Source organism: Monodelphis domestica, chromosome 4 (genome assembly GCF_027887165.1).
Source record: "Monodelphis domestica isolate mMonDom1 chromosome 4, mMonDom1.pri, whole genome shotgun sequence".
Lineage (NCBI taxonomy): Eukaryota > Metazoa > Chordata > Mammalia > Didelphimorphia > Didelphidae > Monodelphis > Monodelphis domestica.
In genome coordinates this window covers 343,318,707-343,333,154 of record NC_077230.1, presented here as the reverse complement: position 1 = coordinate 343,333,154, position 14,448 = coordinate 343,318,707, and the positions used below count along the sequence as shown (strand labels likewise).

General features: G+C 36.1%; 1 protein-coding gene across 2 annotated transcripts in view; it reads left to right on the top strand.

Moving 5' to 3' along the window:
• The window catches only part of UVRAG (UV radiation resistance associated), a 453,313-nt gene that overhangs the window by 35,682 nt on the left and 403,183 nt on the right, over positions 1-14,448 (top strand). For both annotated transcript variants that reach the window (XM_056794952.1, XM_007490950.3), the window contains exon 2: positions 7,839-7,956. In XM_056794952.1, the coding sequence (XP_056650930.1) occupies positions 7,839-7,956 (118 nt within the window). The remainder of the gene's footprint in view (positions 1-7,838; positions 7,957-14,448) is intronic.

The window sequence follows — 14,448 nt, the reverse complement described above, 5'->3', positions numbered from 1 at the left end:
AAGCCCAATATGCCCAAGATAGAATTCACTTTTTTCCTTAAAACCTTCCCTTCCTCTCAACTCTCTCATTTTTGTGCAGACTATCACCATCCTTCCAATCTTGCAAATTCAAAACTTTGTTCACACCATCTCTTACATTTGACCCCTTCTTTCTACTCACAGATTTGACCATATCATCCTCTTGCTCAAAACTCTCCAGTGACTCCCTCTTATCTTGGGGATCAAATACAAATTCTTATTTGGTCTAATGTGGCCTAAACTTGCCTTCCAGACTTTTATATATGTTAACTCCCTTTCACATTCAGTGTTCTAATCAGATTGGCCTCCTGCCACTCACCATTCTCAGTTTTTTCTTAGCACTGAATGGACCCGCTTTGGTTCTGAACAAATTATTTTATGTAATCCAATGACTGTGGGGCAATTGGAAAGTTTTTTTTTAATCTATGTAATATAAATATTTCCAGTGAAAACTGAAAATCTGTTGCCTATTTTTGATTTATTAATTGAATGGCACAGTAAAATTTAGTACAATTTTATCAGTTTCCATCTCATTAGTTACTATCTACATGGTGGTTTTTCCATTCCTTTCTTGATGGTGATGCCATCTTCATCTAGGATTTTGCTGCTAGAGGCCTACAGCCCCGCAAGTTGTAATTGGACCAACCCATAATAGTTGGGAAACTAATTGGAATACATTGAGATTCAGTAAAGGAAAGCAAAAACAAATATTTCAATAAAATAATGACTTAGAACCAGCAGTGCTTTTAAAAGAATAGTAGCTGCAAGGCAATAATTCAATGGGCTGTATGTCTCAGCCACTGCTGGCATAGACTTGTAGCACGAAAGGAACATTACTGCTATTCCTCCCATGTGACTTTTTACTTTGCACAGGCTGTTCTGTTCCTGGAGTGTAATCCCCTCACCTCTATTTCTTAGATCCCTGCTGTCTTTGAAACTCAGCTCTTCTTGCCTTTTCTAATTTGCTGTTACTGTTTTCTTCCAGAAATTACCTTAAAATTATTTTATGTGTATTTTGTTTATATTCCTCCTTGATTTATAGGAAAGGAGATGGCACCATAGATAGAGTCCTTGCTTTTCTAAACCCCATAATGATTGCTTTTCATTCAGTAGTACTAATAATGAACTCTCCTTAACAGGTAAAGTTGCTACCTTTGCTAATATAATACCATGTGCTAGTAATGGTTTTCTGGGGAGAGAGTGAGACATTTCATCTGATGGACTACCTGCACTCCGGGCAGACTTTTTCCTTTGTACTGATCTCTTTGAGGGAGAGCCCTGACTGCACTGATACATTAACTTCACTTTGCACCATCTTGCACTTATAATCTTAGGGAGCTCCATAATGAGCATCTGAGATAAGTTTGAAAGCATGAATGGATGAAGCAGCTTATTGTAGAAATGCATGAGAGACCTTAGAAAAACAAAGCACTGTTCTTTCAGCAGACAATTAAGGGCCTTCTGTATGTCAAACACTGTGCTAGGCACTGGGGATATGAAGTAAAAAAAAATGAAACAATCTCCATCTTCAAAGAACTTGCATTTTTTGGGAGTGGGAGAGAGGACTGCATATACATACATAAGCTCAGATAATGAATACAAATTAAGCACTAGAAGCTGGGGAATGGGGAATGAGAAATCCATTGGCATTTGAGTTAAGGCAATAACATGGTTAAATCTAAACTTAAGGAAAATCACTTTGGCAACCATGTGGTGTAGGGAGAGATGTGAAGCAGAGATACTAGTTAGGACATTGCATTAGGAAGTAGAAAAGGAAAGATTTGACAACTGCTTAGATATGAGGGGTGAGAGACTGAGTCAAGAACATTGATTATATAAATCTGGGTGGCTAGAAGAATGGTAGGGCCCTTTGCAGAAATAAGGGAATTTGGAAGATGAGGAGATTTTAGGGGAAAGATAATGAGTTCTTTTTCTTACATGTTGAATTTGAGAAGTCTTTGAGACATCTAGTTAGAAATATCCTATAGACACTATGCAGGATGGAAGACCAGGGGAGAGATTGGGTCTAGATATATAGATCTGTGAGTCATCTGCAGAGAGATGATAATTAGACCTCTTGGAGCAGATGAGGTCACCAAGTGAGTATATTTCAGGAAGAGAGAAGGGGCCTCAGGACAGAGTCTTAGGGAACATCAACAATTGGAGGGCATGATGATAATGAATAATATAGGGGCTAATGAACCAGCAAGAGCTATGAGGAGTGGTCAGACAGGTAAGAAGAGATTCAGGAGAGAGCAGTGCCATGAAAATTCAGGCTGAAGTCTAGGCATCCATGAGGAGATAAATAGTGTCAAAAGTAGAGAAGGATGAAATCTAAGAAAAGATCATTGGATTTGTCATCCCTCATCATAGGGTATAGTGAAGATATTTTAGGAACTTTGGCATACTTCAGGGCAATAGGGAAGGGAGCAGCAGTAAATAGGAACACTTTGAAGGTGAAGGGTGCAGTAGGAGACTGGGGTAAGAAGTCAAGATGAGACGGGATTGGATCGATATCCTTGGCAAAGAGAATGCCTTTGTCATTATCAAAGATTGGGAAAGAAGAGTAAAAGGTTGATGTTACTGGGTTTTGAGATGAGGAGAAGAGGGAACTCATGGCAAATGGCCTAAATTTTCTTTCTTTTTTTATTTTAAGTTTATTATTTGTTTTTAATAAAATTCCAAAAGTTCAGTTCAAGTTGTGCTTACATATTACTGTAAACTGTTTAAATTACAGATTTTAGATAAGGAAGCTTCCTGTCCTTCTAGAATTTATAATCTAGTAATATGCAAATATGAATAGTTACAATACAGGATGGTCAATCCTTTAATAAGTATTTTAGTTGTTAAACACTTTCTGTGTGCTGGGGATAAAAGCGAACATCTCTTCTCATGAAACTCATATTCTGATGGGGAAGACAACATATATAGAAATAGGTACATGCAAGATTTATGCAGACTATTTATACTTTGGCAGCTGAATTTGAGGATGGAATGGAGTGGGCAGAGATTAGAGGCAGCAAGAGGAATTAGGAGACCAGAGGTGATGAGATCCTGGAATAGGACAGTGACTGTGAGTGGATGATACATTTGAAAGATGTGGGTAAGGAAACTGATAAGATATGTAAGGGGAGTAAGAGTAAAGACTTCATAATGATAATGGGTATCCTAGAGGATGATGCTATCCTTGATAGCAGTAGGGAAATTCTGAAGATGGACAGATTTGGTGGTGGGGAGGGAAAGATGATGAGTTCAGTTTTGGATGGGTTGAATTTGAGAAGCCTATGGGACATGCATTTTGAAATGTCCAATAGGCAATTGGTGATGTGGGACGAATGCTGCTGGTTGTATAGTTCTGGGAATTATTCCCATAGAGATAATAATTTAACCTATGAGAACTAATGAAATTACCAGTGAGTGTGGCATGGATGAAGATCTAGTTAGGGAGACCAAAAAGATAGGGCCATATAAGTAAAAGGAGATCCAAGAAGAGCAAAATGGAAAAGGCCAATTTTACTAAATCTCAGGATGGCAAGAGTAATGGGCAGTGAGGCTGGAAAGGTAGGTTGGGACCAGGTTGTGAAGAGTTTTAAATATAAACTGGGATTTTATATTTTATCCTAGAGGCATTAGGGAAGCCACTAGAACCAACTAAGGAGAGTAGTGATATGGTCAGATCTTCACATAAAGAAAATAATTTTGGCAGCAGTATGTAGGCTGGACTGCTCTAGGGAGAGACGAGGCTGGGAGACAACTAGGTTTGCTAATCTTCACTAGATGATGGGAAAGTCATCTTTAAAAGTTGGAGATATTAATACTTTCTTCATAGGGTCAAATGAGAACAATGGAAAGCACTTTATAAACCATAAAATGCAAGATTTTTTTTTATTTTTTTAAAATTTTATTTAATTAGATGATTTAGAATAATTTACCATGGTTACAAGACTCATGCTCCTTCCCTCCCCTCACCCCTCCTATATATGACGCACAATTCCACTGGGTTTAACATGTGCCATCGATCAAGACCCATTTCCTTATCATTAGTATTTGCACAGGGTGATCTTTTAAAGTCCACTTTCCCAGTCATAGCCCCACCGACCCATGTGATCAAGTGTTTGTTTTTTTTTTCTGTGTTAAAATGCAAGATAAATATTGTTGTTGGTACTGATGGAGTTTTCTTTCTGATGGGGAATGACAACCATGAAGAGATCTAGAAGGATTTCAAGGCATGGTTTGGAGTGTAGTTGGTAGCTCATCTCTGTCCTTGGCATTCCAGTGGTTGAATCTAAGGTTGTAGTGTGCTAAGCTAAGGATTGTAAAAATTAAATTAGTCTCTAGTAATAAAAGTATTATATTTTATGAGGTTTATTAAGGATCATTAGAAATCAAGGAATAAAGAAAATACAAAATAAGAAAACCACATGCCTAGGGCTGATTAGCCCATTCAAAGCTTACTTACTACATCTTGCAAAAGCAGGAAGGAGAAGAGGGAGAGGTAGGCATTACCACCAGTTTAAATACTAATTGTGATCTTGCCCAGGTGGAGACTCAGGTGAGATTATAGGGAATTCTGGGAAGTACCAAGGACTTCTGGGGATTGAAGTCTAGGGTTCAAATCTCCATTTTGCAGGATGATGACCAAATGGTAGGTAGTACCATGTGAAGCTGTTCTTTTATGTCGTAAAACACTGGGAAGTTATAGATGATGATTTTTTGTTATTGTTTGTTTATTTAATTTCCTATGGGAGGGTTAGGCTAGACCTGTGATTTCACATTTGTAGGGAGCTCCCAAGAGGGGAGAATTTCCTATCAGTATATCAATATTGTTTCTGTAGTTTATAGTGTTAGAATGAGTTGCCTAGAGCCTATCCTTAACTCAAAGTTTCCTATAGTGCCATATAAAATGATACATATAATTAAGTATAGTCAAATCATGGGATCATAAAGAGACTTAAAAAGTCATTTAAAAGCCATCTCATTTTTCAGATGAGGAAATTAAGGTCCAGAGAAGTTAAGTCCTTTTCCTGGGGTCACATAGCTAGTGAATGACTGAAACTAGATTCGAACCCTAATTTATCCGATTCCACTCCTCTGTGCTCTCTTTCCATTATCCATACCTCATAGAGATTATCAAAACCTATGGATAATCTATCCTGATGAGTTAGGGTATTAGACTTATGTCTTATTTTCTCAGACTCTTTGTTATTTTAGTGAAAAAATGTATAAAATTTATAATTTTATAATTAGAAAAGACCTTAGAGAAAAATCTAGTATATCTTCTCACTTAATATAGAAATTGATATTGTAGATACATATTAGAAGTGGTAAGATAATTTCCTTGTGAGTCAACACTTTCTATTTAGATGACACTCAGTGTTATAAAAGCCCTCTTTTATAATGAACTGACATCTACCTTCCCACAACTTTCACCTACTTGTTATGGGTTTGCTCTTAGGATTCTTTTCACATGGGAACTCTTCTAATAAGATATCAAGTTCCCTGCCTTCCTCTTAATATTATTTAGGGTACAGACAGATCTCATTTATCAGAATGGTCACTTCCCTCTGAATATCTTTTAGTGTGTCAGGTTTGGCTGAAAATGTGATACTTGGAATTCTGTTGAGTCATTTAAAACATTTATTGATAATGCTCCATTTACAAAGTGCTCAACAAAACACAAAAAATAATTATATATTCTTTGCACTTGGTGAGCTCATCATCTGAACAAAGTACTCTGGATGTGGTCTGACCAGCCCAGTCCAAGTGGGACTATATAACTTTATTTAGTCTGGGCATTATAAATAATAAATTCTGATTAAAATTTAGTTAGTCGTTAGATGAATATAGTACAAGGTCCATGGGGATCAGTTGGATAAACAATAGTTGCTTTAAAATTCTGATTCTGACCTGTCATTTCATCAGTGTAGGGAATTCCCAGTATGGAAACTTTTCATAAAATGCAGTATTTGATATCTTAGAGAATTTCTGGAGCAGGGAGTGGTTATTGACTTGCCTCTGGTCATGCAGATAGTATGCCAAGAGACAGAACTTTGAAACCTAGTCTTTAAAATTAAGAAAGATGAGTGGGAATTAAATTCAGAAGAAATTATGTGCATGATGGAAGGGCATATTTTAGTAATGTTGAGGAATCTAGAAATGTAAGCATTTTAAAAGTGGGACTTTTTCTTAGAAAACACCACTCTCTCTATTTAGATCATACCAGCCTATTAGACATTATGATTCTGTGACAGTCATGGCAATATCTAGACTTTTGAGAAAAGATTGTATAGTATGCTAGTATGTTTTCCTGGATGGTGACAGATATAAATGCATATTGTATTTCATTTTTAGGCATTTGTAACTATTCCTAGCATTGCAGGTTTACATATGTCAGCCTGAAGAGAGAACATGTTTTAGAGTTGAGCAGTTGGTTCCTACAGGCAAGACCTTGTGACTTAAAAAGTTGTCATTACAAAAAAATGTTGTTTTGCCAGGATGAGGCTAGCTTTCTTGGATGCAGGGATATGGAAACTTTAATATTGTCATTATTAGTTTTTCTGGGAGATTCAAAATCTGTAAGATACAAAATTCTCTGAGTTTTAGATCTCTTCATAACTGGTACTCTTCCTGCCTTTCCAGTCTTCTTAAACCTTATTTTCTTCTATGCACTCTGGATCACTGGCCTCTGTGTTGTTCCATTAACACTGTTTTCTGACTGCATTTTCATTGGCTGTACCCCATACCAAGAATGTTTTTCTTTCTCATCTCTGTCTCCTGGCTATCCTGATACTCTTCACATCCCTGGTAAAAATTCCACCTTTCTTAGTCCTTCTTAATACTAGTGAGATTTATCTCCACTTTACCCTTTCTATTAATTTTATCTTGGTTTGTTGGTACATAGCTGTTTGCCCATTGTCTCCCTCTTTAGACTGTGGGGTTCTAGGTGGGTAGGGGGTGGTTTTGGGAATCCTCAGCATTTAGTACATCACCTGGCATGTGTTGGTGCTTATTGAATGCTTATTGGCTTGCCTTGAGATTATCTGGTTTCCTTTTTAGTTTGTCTTATGTTCTTGTTGACTCCCTCCTGCAGCCTATTTATTAAATTTTGTAATTGCCAGCATCAGTGTTTCAAAATAATACACACTTTACAATTGGAGACACTATTGGAAGCACTGTAGGAGAGGAGAGCCAGAATTCAGGGTGGAGGTCTGATTTGGGCTGTGCAAACTGGCTGGATGTGGGTGAAATGCTATTTACATTGAACTCTCTCAATAGCTGGAATCTTTGGTTGGATGGAATAGCCTGTGAGTTCCTACTATTTTTAGCTTTTTTCTTATCTCTGATTGCTCATAAATGAGCTTCTAAACATCTGAAAACAGTACAGGATTTGTGTAATGACTACAGTCCCCTTTGCTCCATTTTAGATGGATTTTCTTTTGCACCACTGTGGAGAAAAAAATGGACTTCTTTTTAGGGAATTTAATTAATTCAACAGACATTTATTAAGCACCTGCTATGTGCAAGGCACTATGGTAGGTGCTGGGAATAATGGTAGTATTCCCTTCATTTGTATTGTACTATCTGCCTTTTGATTTGTTCACATCTGTGTTATTTCATTTTCATACCCTTTTGAGGTAGATGGGTGAGCTATCATTAATCTTATTGCACACATTAGAGAAGCGAGGCAAAAAAAGAAAATCAAGTGATTTGCCCCTGATCATTGGAAAATAATAAATGGATAAAAGAGCATAACTTAAAATTTCCAGAATTTTGTCCCCAGGGAGAAAGCTAAATGACTTTTTTTTCCTATTATTTTTTAGCGTCGCCTTCGACATCTCCGGAATATTGCTGCCCGAAACATTGTTAATAGGAATGGCCACCGACTTCTTGATACCTACTTCACACTTCACTTGTGCAATAGTGAAAAGATATATAAAGGTAAAGGAAGCCATGTGTTTGGTGTTCATGAGCGATTCATCCCATTCTTTTCTCATTTAATTCCCTATAAGTATGAGTAGTAGTTGATTCTTTTGATACATGTTGAGAGGCACCTGTGGTATGATGATTTGGGGTCAGTTTTAGAACCGATATTTGAGTTCTGTATTTGTTACTTTGTAACTTGAGGAAAATCATTCAGCCTCTCATTTCCTTATCTGTATGATAAAGGAATTAGACCAGATATTCTCTAGGTTCTTTCTAGTTTTCAAACCTAAACTTCTTTAATTTGTTTAATTTAAAATTAATAGCAGTTCTCATTACATGAATTAAAGGAACATTGCTTTAGTTCTGTTGATTGAACCATACTGACCCTGACAGCTGTCCTTATGAGTATTAGTTCATTTTTGTCTTTAACCCAGACTTATTAGGCTGGTCCTTAAGAAATAATGCTTATAGATTATCACCCTTATATAGTTTGGTTTGTCCTTTATCAAACACTTCTTATTTTTTAAAACCTTATCTTCTGCTTTAGAAGCACTACTTAAGGAACAGTTCTAAGGCAGAAGAGTGATAAGGGCTAGGGGATTGGGGTTAAGTGACTCACCCAGGGTCACATAGCTAGGAAGTGTGAGGCCAGATTTGAACCTAGGTCTTCCAATCTCCAGGCCTCTAACTAGATACTATGCTACTTAACTGCCCCAACAAATACTTTAAAAAAATTGGTGGATACATTGAAAAAGTGTGAAAATATATGCGCTATTCCATATCTGTGGACCTTTTCCTTTTGCAAAGAAGTGAGGTGAAGGAGTCTTACTATATCTCTTCTTTGGAGGCCATGCTTTCAACAAGCATTTATTAGATAATTTCTGTGTGCAGGGAATTATGTGAAAGACATTCAATACAATGAAGGGTAGAAACAGTTCTTATCCTATAGGAGCTTATATTCTACGAGCGAAATAATATGGAAATAATTAGAAACATACAAGTATGTATAGAGTAGATAGAAGGCATTTTGAGGAGAGAAGGCATTCACAAAGGGGGAAGGGAGAGAAAGTCTTCCTGTACAAGTTGGGACTAAAGGTGAGTCTTGGAGGCAGCTAGGGCAACTAAGATATGGAGATGTAGAAAAAGACAATTCTGGGCATGCAGAGCAATTGGTGCAAAGTGACAGAGATAAGAGATGGAGCATCATCCCCCAGAAACTGCAAAAGTAGCCCAGTGAATGTGGGTTGTCGAGTATATGGAGGCTAGTAAAGGGGAAGAAGACTGGAGAGGTTGTAGGCTAGGGTGTTGTATTGAAGAGATAATTGATTTAAGGAAAAGGTAGACTATCAGTCATTTTAGTCCTATTTTGGGGATCATTTTCAGAAAGACTTGAATATGTGTAGCTTTTTGTCTACTGAATTTCATATGCTGTGGATCCTGAAAGAAGTAACACTGTAAAATGGCCATTACTGCTACTGCTACTGCTGCTTCTCCTTTCCTATTAAAAAAAAAATCATTTCTTCAAAGATATTTTATTTTTCCAATTACATATTAAATTTTCAACATTTATTTTTCCAAAATTATAAGATCCAAATTGTCTGCCTTCCTACCTTTTCTTCCCCCCTCTTGGAGATGATAAGCAATTTAATCTAGTTTATTATACATGTATTATCATGCAAAACATACTTCCATATTGGTAATTGTTATAAGAGAATATGCATATAAAACCAAAATCCCCATAAAACCATAAATAAACTAAAGCAAAAAAATGTATGCTTTGATTTCCATCTGACTCCAGCAGTTCTTTCTCTGGAGGTGGATATCCTTCTTTGTCATAAGTCTTTCACTTGTCTGGGATCTTTGTATTGCTGAGAGTAGCTAAGTCTTTCACTGTTGATCCTTGTACATTATTGCTGTTACTGTGTACAGTGTTCTTCCAGTTCTGCTTATTTTGCTCTGCATCAGTCATGTAGATCTTTCCAGTTCTTTAAAATTATCTTGCTTATCATTTCTTATAGCACAGTAGTATTCCATCACCAACATATACCACAATTTGTTCAGCTATTTCCCAGTTGATGGGCATCCCCTCACTTTCCAATTCTTTGCCACCACAAAAAGACTTGCTATAAATATGTCTGTAATCCTTTTTTTTAATGATATCTTTGGTAAAATGTCTTAGTAGTGGTATTATAGCATCAAAGGGTATGCAGTTTTATAGCTCTTTAGGCATAATTCCAAATTGCCCTCCAGAATGGTTGGATCAGTTCACAACTCCATCATCAATGTATTAGTGTCCTGATTTTGCCATATCCATACCAGCCTTTTTTTTTTCTTTCATATTGGCCATTGTTTTAATTTGCATCTTTAATTAAGAGTGATTTAGAACATTGTTTCATATGATTATTGATAGCTTTGATTTCTTCATCTGAAAATTATTTCATGTAACTTTCCCACTTGTCAATTGGGGAATGACTTAAATTCTTATAAATTTGACTTAGTTCTCTATAAATTTGAGGAATCAGACCTTTATCAGAGAAGTTCGTTATAAAATCCCCCTTCCCCCCAGTTTGTTGTTTTCCTTCTAATCTTGGTTACATTGGTTTTGTTTGTACAAAAACTTTTTAATTTAATATAATCAAAATTGTTCACTTTATATCTAATAATGCTCTCTATGTCTTGTTTGGTCATAAATTCTTCCCTTTTTCATAGATCTCTCAGGTAAACTATTCTGTGTTCTCCTAATTTACTTATGGTATTACTTTTTATATTTAAATTATATACCCACTTTGGCTATATTTTGGTATAGGGCAGTGATGGCAAACTGTTTAGAGACTTGAGTGCCCAAAATGCAACCCTTACACAGCATGCGAGCTGCTCTCCTCTTCCCCTTACCCCAGACAGGGGAGGGAGGAAGCTCCCTCATTGATTGCTGGGCAGAGGGGCAGGTCACCTGAGATATGTCCTCAGATGCATGGAGAGGGAGAAGGGAGCATCCTACTTTGGCACACATTCCATAGTTTTGCCAAGATGGGTATAAGGAGTGAGATGTTGATCTATACTTAGTTTTTGCCATACTGTTTTTCAGTATTCCCAGCAGTTTTGCTTAAATCTTTGGGTTTATCAAACATTAGGTTGTTAAGGTCATTTGCCCCTGTATACTGTGTATCCAATCTATTCCATTGATTTGCCATTCTCTTTCTTAACCAGTACCAGAATGTTTTGATGATTACTGCTCTATATTACAATTGAGACCTGGTACTGGTAGGGCACCTTCCATGACTTTTTTTTCATTAATTCCTTTAATATTCTTGACTTTTTCTTCTTCCAGTTTATTTTGTTATTCTTTTTTTCTAGTTTTATAAAATAATTATTTGGTAGTTGATTGGTATGCCATTGAATAAGTAAATTAATTTACATAGACTTGTCATTTTTGTTTCATGAGCTCAGTCTATACTCCATCCTCTTAAGTAGCATTTGAATAACACTGAAGTTTTCAAAGCACTCTACATTTGTTATCACATTTGATCCTGACAACAACCTTGGGAGATAGGTGCTCCCATTATCCCTATTTTACAGATGAGGAAACCGAAGCAAAATGATATTAAGTGATTTGCCCAGGGTTATACAGCTAAAGTACTGGAAGCAGGATTAAATAGTATCCTGTTTTCTGAAAATAGCATCAAGGTCACTGATGGTAAATTATTTAACTTGAAAGGTTCTAAGCCAAGACTTAAGTAGAAGGAGAGTTGGTATACAACTTTTTGGACAGATGATTGAATACTCAGTGCAGCCTCTGAGACCAAGATGTAGCGGACCATGAATTGATTCTTTGTAACTTGTGCTAATTTTGGCCTGACAAATTAACACTAAGAAAACAAAGGTTCTTCACTCTGAGTATCTATCTTATGTCCATCAGATTGATAAATTGACAAAAAACCCCAAATGACAAATGCCGGAGAGGCAGTGGGAAAATAGGTTCATTAATGTATAGTATGTAAAGTTGTGAACTGGCTTAGCTATTGTGTTAAGCAATTTGGAACTGTGCCCTAAAATCTAATAAATTGGGTATATACCTTTTGATCCACTGATATTGCTACTACTGTGCCATAAGAAATGACAGTCAGGTGAATTAAAAAAGTGAAATTGTGAAAAGTGAAATGAGCAGAATCAAGAGAATGTTATATATAGCAACAGAAATATTGTTTGAAGAATAACATATATGTCTGCTTTCAGAGAAAGAATATTTGCTTGTGTGTGTGTGGGGTAGGGGTAGAGAGAGATATTTATTGATTCAAATGCCTTTAGGGGAGGAAGAGAGGGAGTTACCTGGGAATTTAATGTAACAAATAAATTTTAAAAGAGTGTGTGTTGTATTTAGAGTCAGAGTTTTGACTGATTTCCCACTTATATTTTGGCCACGTTGGGCATTAATTCTTTGTCTTTTTGGCAAGGCTTTTTGTTAGGTGCTGGATCAAAACAAGAACATGGAGGAGCATTTTGCAAGCCAAAGAGAAAAGGTTTTCCTTTTAAACTACAAAAAAGGAAGGAAATCCAACTAAATGCTCAATTGTTGAAAATATGTAGAAGAAAACATGGAACTTGAAGATTTTGCCTTCTAACAAGTTAATCACTAATCCTCTATGTGCTTCTGTGGACTTGTCATTGCAAGCTTTTGATAATCATCATTACCAACATTTATTATATATAGAGAGGTAATACGATTTAGCAGCAAAAATGCTAGACATCAGATGATCCACTTGTCATCTCAGTTCTAACATTAAACTCCCTTAAATGACTGATTATTTAGCTTCTTTGGGCTTCATTTTCCTCTGAGATGTTTAGGGTTTATTTTTGTTGTTGTTTTTTTCATTTTGAAGATCCTTTGGATTTGAACATTCTGTGATTCATATCCATGAACTTCTCTTTTAGGACTCTGTGGCACTAGCATTGAAGAGATGGGGGTAGCCTCTTCATTGAACCCAAAGGGTGATAGTCGATCCAGTTGTTCCAGAGAGCTGGAAGTCAGAATCATTGATTGTTTTGATTATAGATTGGCAATGACAGAAAAACAAGCAGTGATTCTTTGAATTACATGGCTATTCCAGTCAATATTAGCAGTATCTTTTTTGATTTTTAGGAGGTGGTTTGAGATTGGAAGCACATTTAAAAAAAATTCTGGCTCTAGAATGTTCCTTTTGACACAGTGCTAGCTAGCATGACTTTTTACTATGTTTTAGAGATGAAGTCTACTGAAATTTTCTTCTAACATCATTGTGGTATGGAAACAAAAACTTGTGTTTTCAAAGGCTATGCTATATGCAGGACCTGCCAAACTTGAAAGTTCCAGTGTTGGTTTAGGTATCTGTTATCTTTGGACTACTAGTCTAATTAAACTTTGAAAAGAGGCTCAGCGCTTGTCTGGTGGCTGATTTATTATTTTTCACTGTAGTAACTTGCATATTTTCTTCTGAAGCATGTAGTAGTTTGTTACTAGATTTTAGTACTAGTCTTTAGGTGATCTCTTCAGTTTAATATTTATGGTTGAGATAGTTTCATTTTTTATTTTGCTTCCCTAGTACCCAGCATAGGTCTTTGAACATAGTAGAAACTTAACAGAATTTTTTGAAAGTTGGGTTGAATATAATTTAATTAAACGACTTGTCCAATATTACACAGTAATCCAAGTAGAACTTGAATTAAGATCTAAGTCTTTCATACTCATGGCAACATCCTGAAATCTAAAATAAAAATTTTTTTTTTTACTCTTAGCTTCTGCCTTAGAATCAATACTGTGAATTGGTTCTAAGGGAGAAGAGCAGTAAGGGCTAGGCAATAAGGGGTAAGTGACTTGCCCAGAGTTACATAGCTAGGAAGTATATGAGGTCAAATTTGAATCCAGGACCTCCCTTCTGGGATCTTAGTGACTTGGCTTTTTATCCACTGACCACCCTCCTAGAATCCTATATACTTTTACATTATGTTTCTTCTAGCATTTGGATTCTAATCTTGTCTTCCTTATGAACTTAACATTTGGAACAAATTTTGGTGGTTATTTTCTTTGAGCCCTTTTATAAATTGAGAAATGTTCAACACACTTGGTAATATTCTTATAGATAAGTGACAAGTTCAGGAACACAGTACTGAATGTTTTAAACTCCTGAAGAGAGGTATTCTATAAATACCAAGATGGTATTGTTTTTGCTGTGAGTGATCCCCACAGTAGTCCCATTTTGTTTTTATTTAAGACTGGTTATTTGTAGAATGAAAACTTTTGACTTTTCCAAACTATATTATGATATGTAACACTACTACACTGTAAAGGGATTATATATTTTCCTCATTACAAGTGGATAACTCCTTTCTTCCTTATAAATGTTTTCTTTTTTATTATTGCCTCTTTGTCCTACAGCTATCATCTCATTGTAATGAATAGGAATTAGTTGATTTTAGAATCTCATGTTGCAGCCAAACATTTCAGTAAAGATTTTCTGAACATTTGGAGTGTCA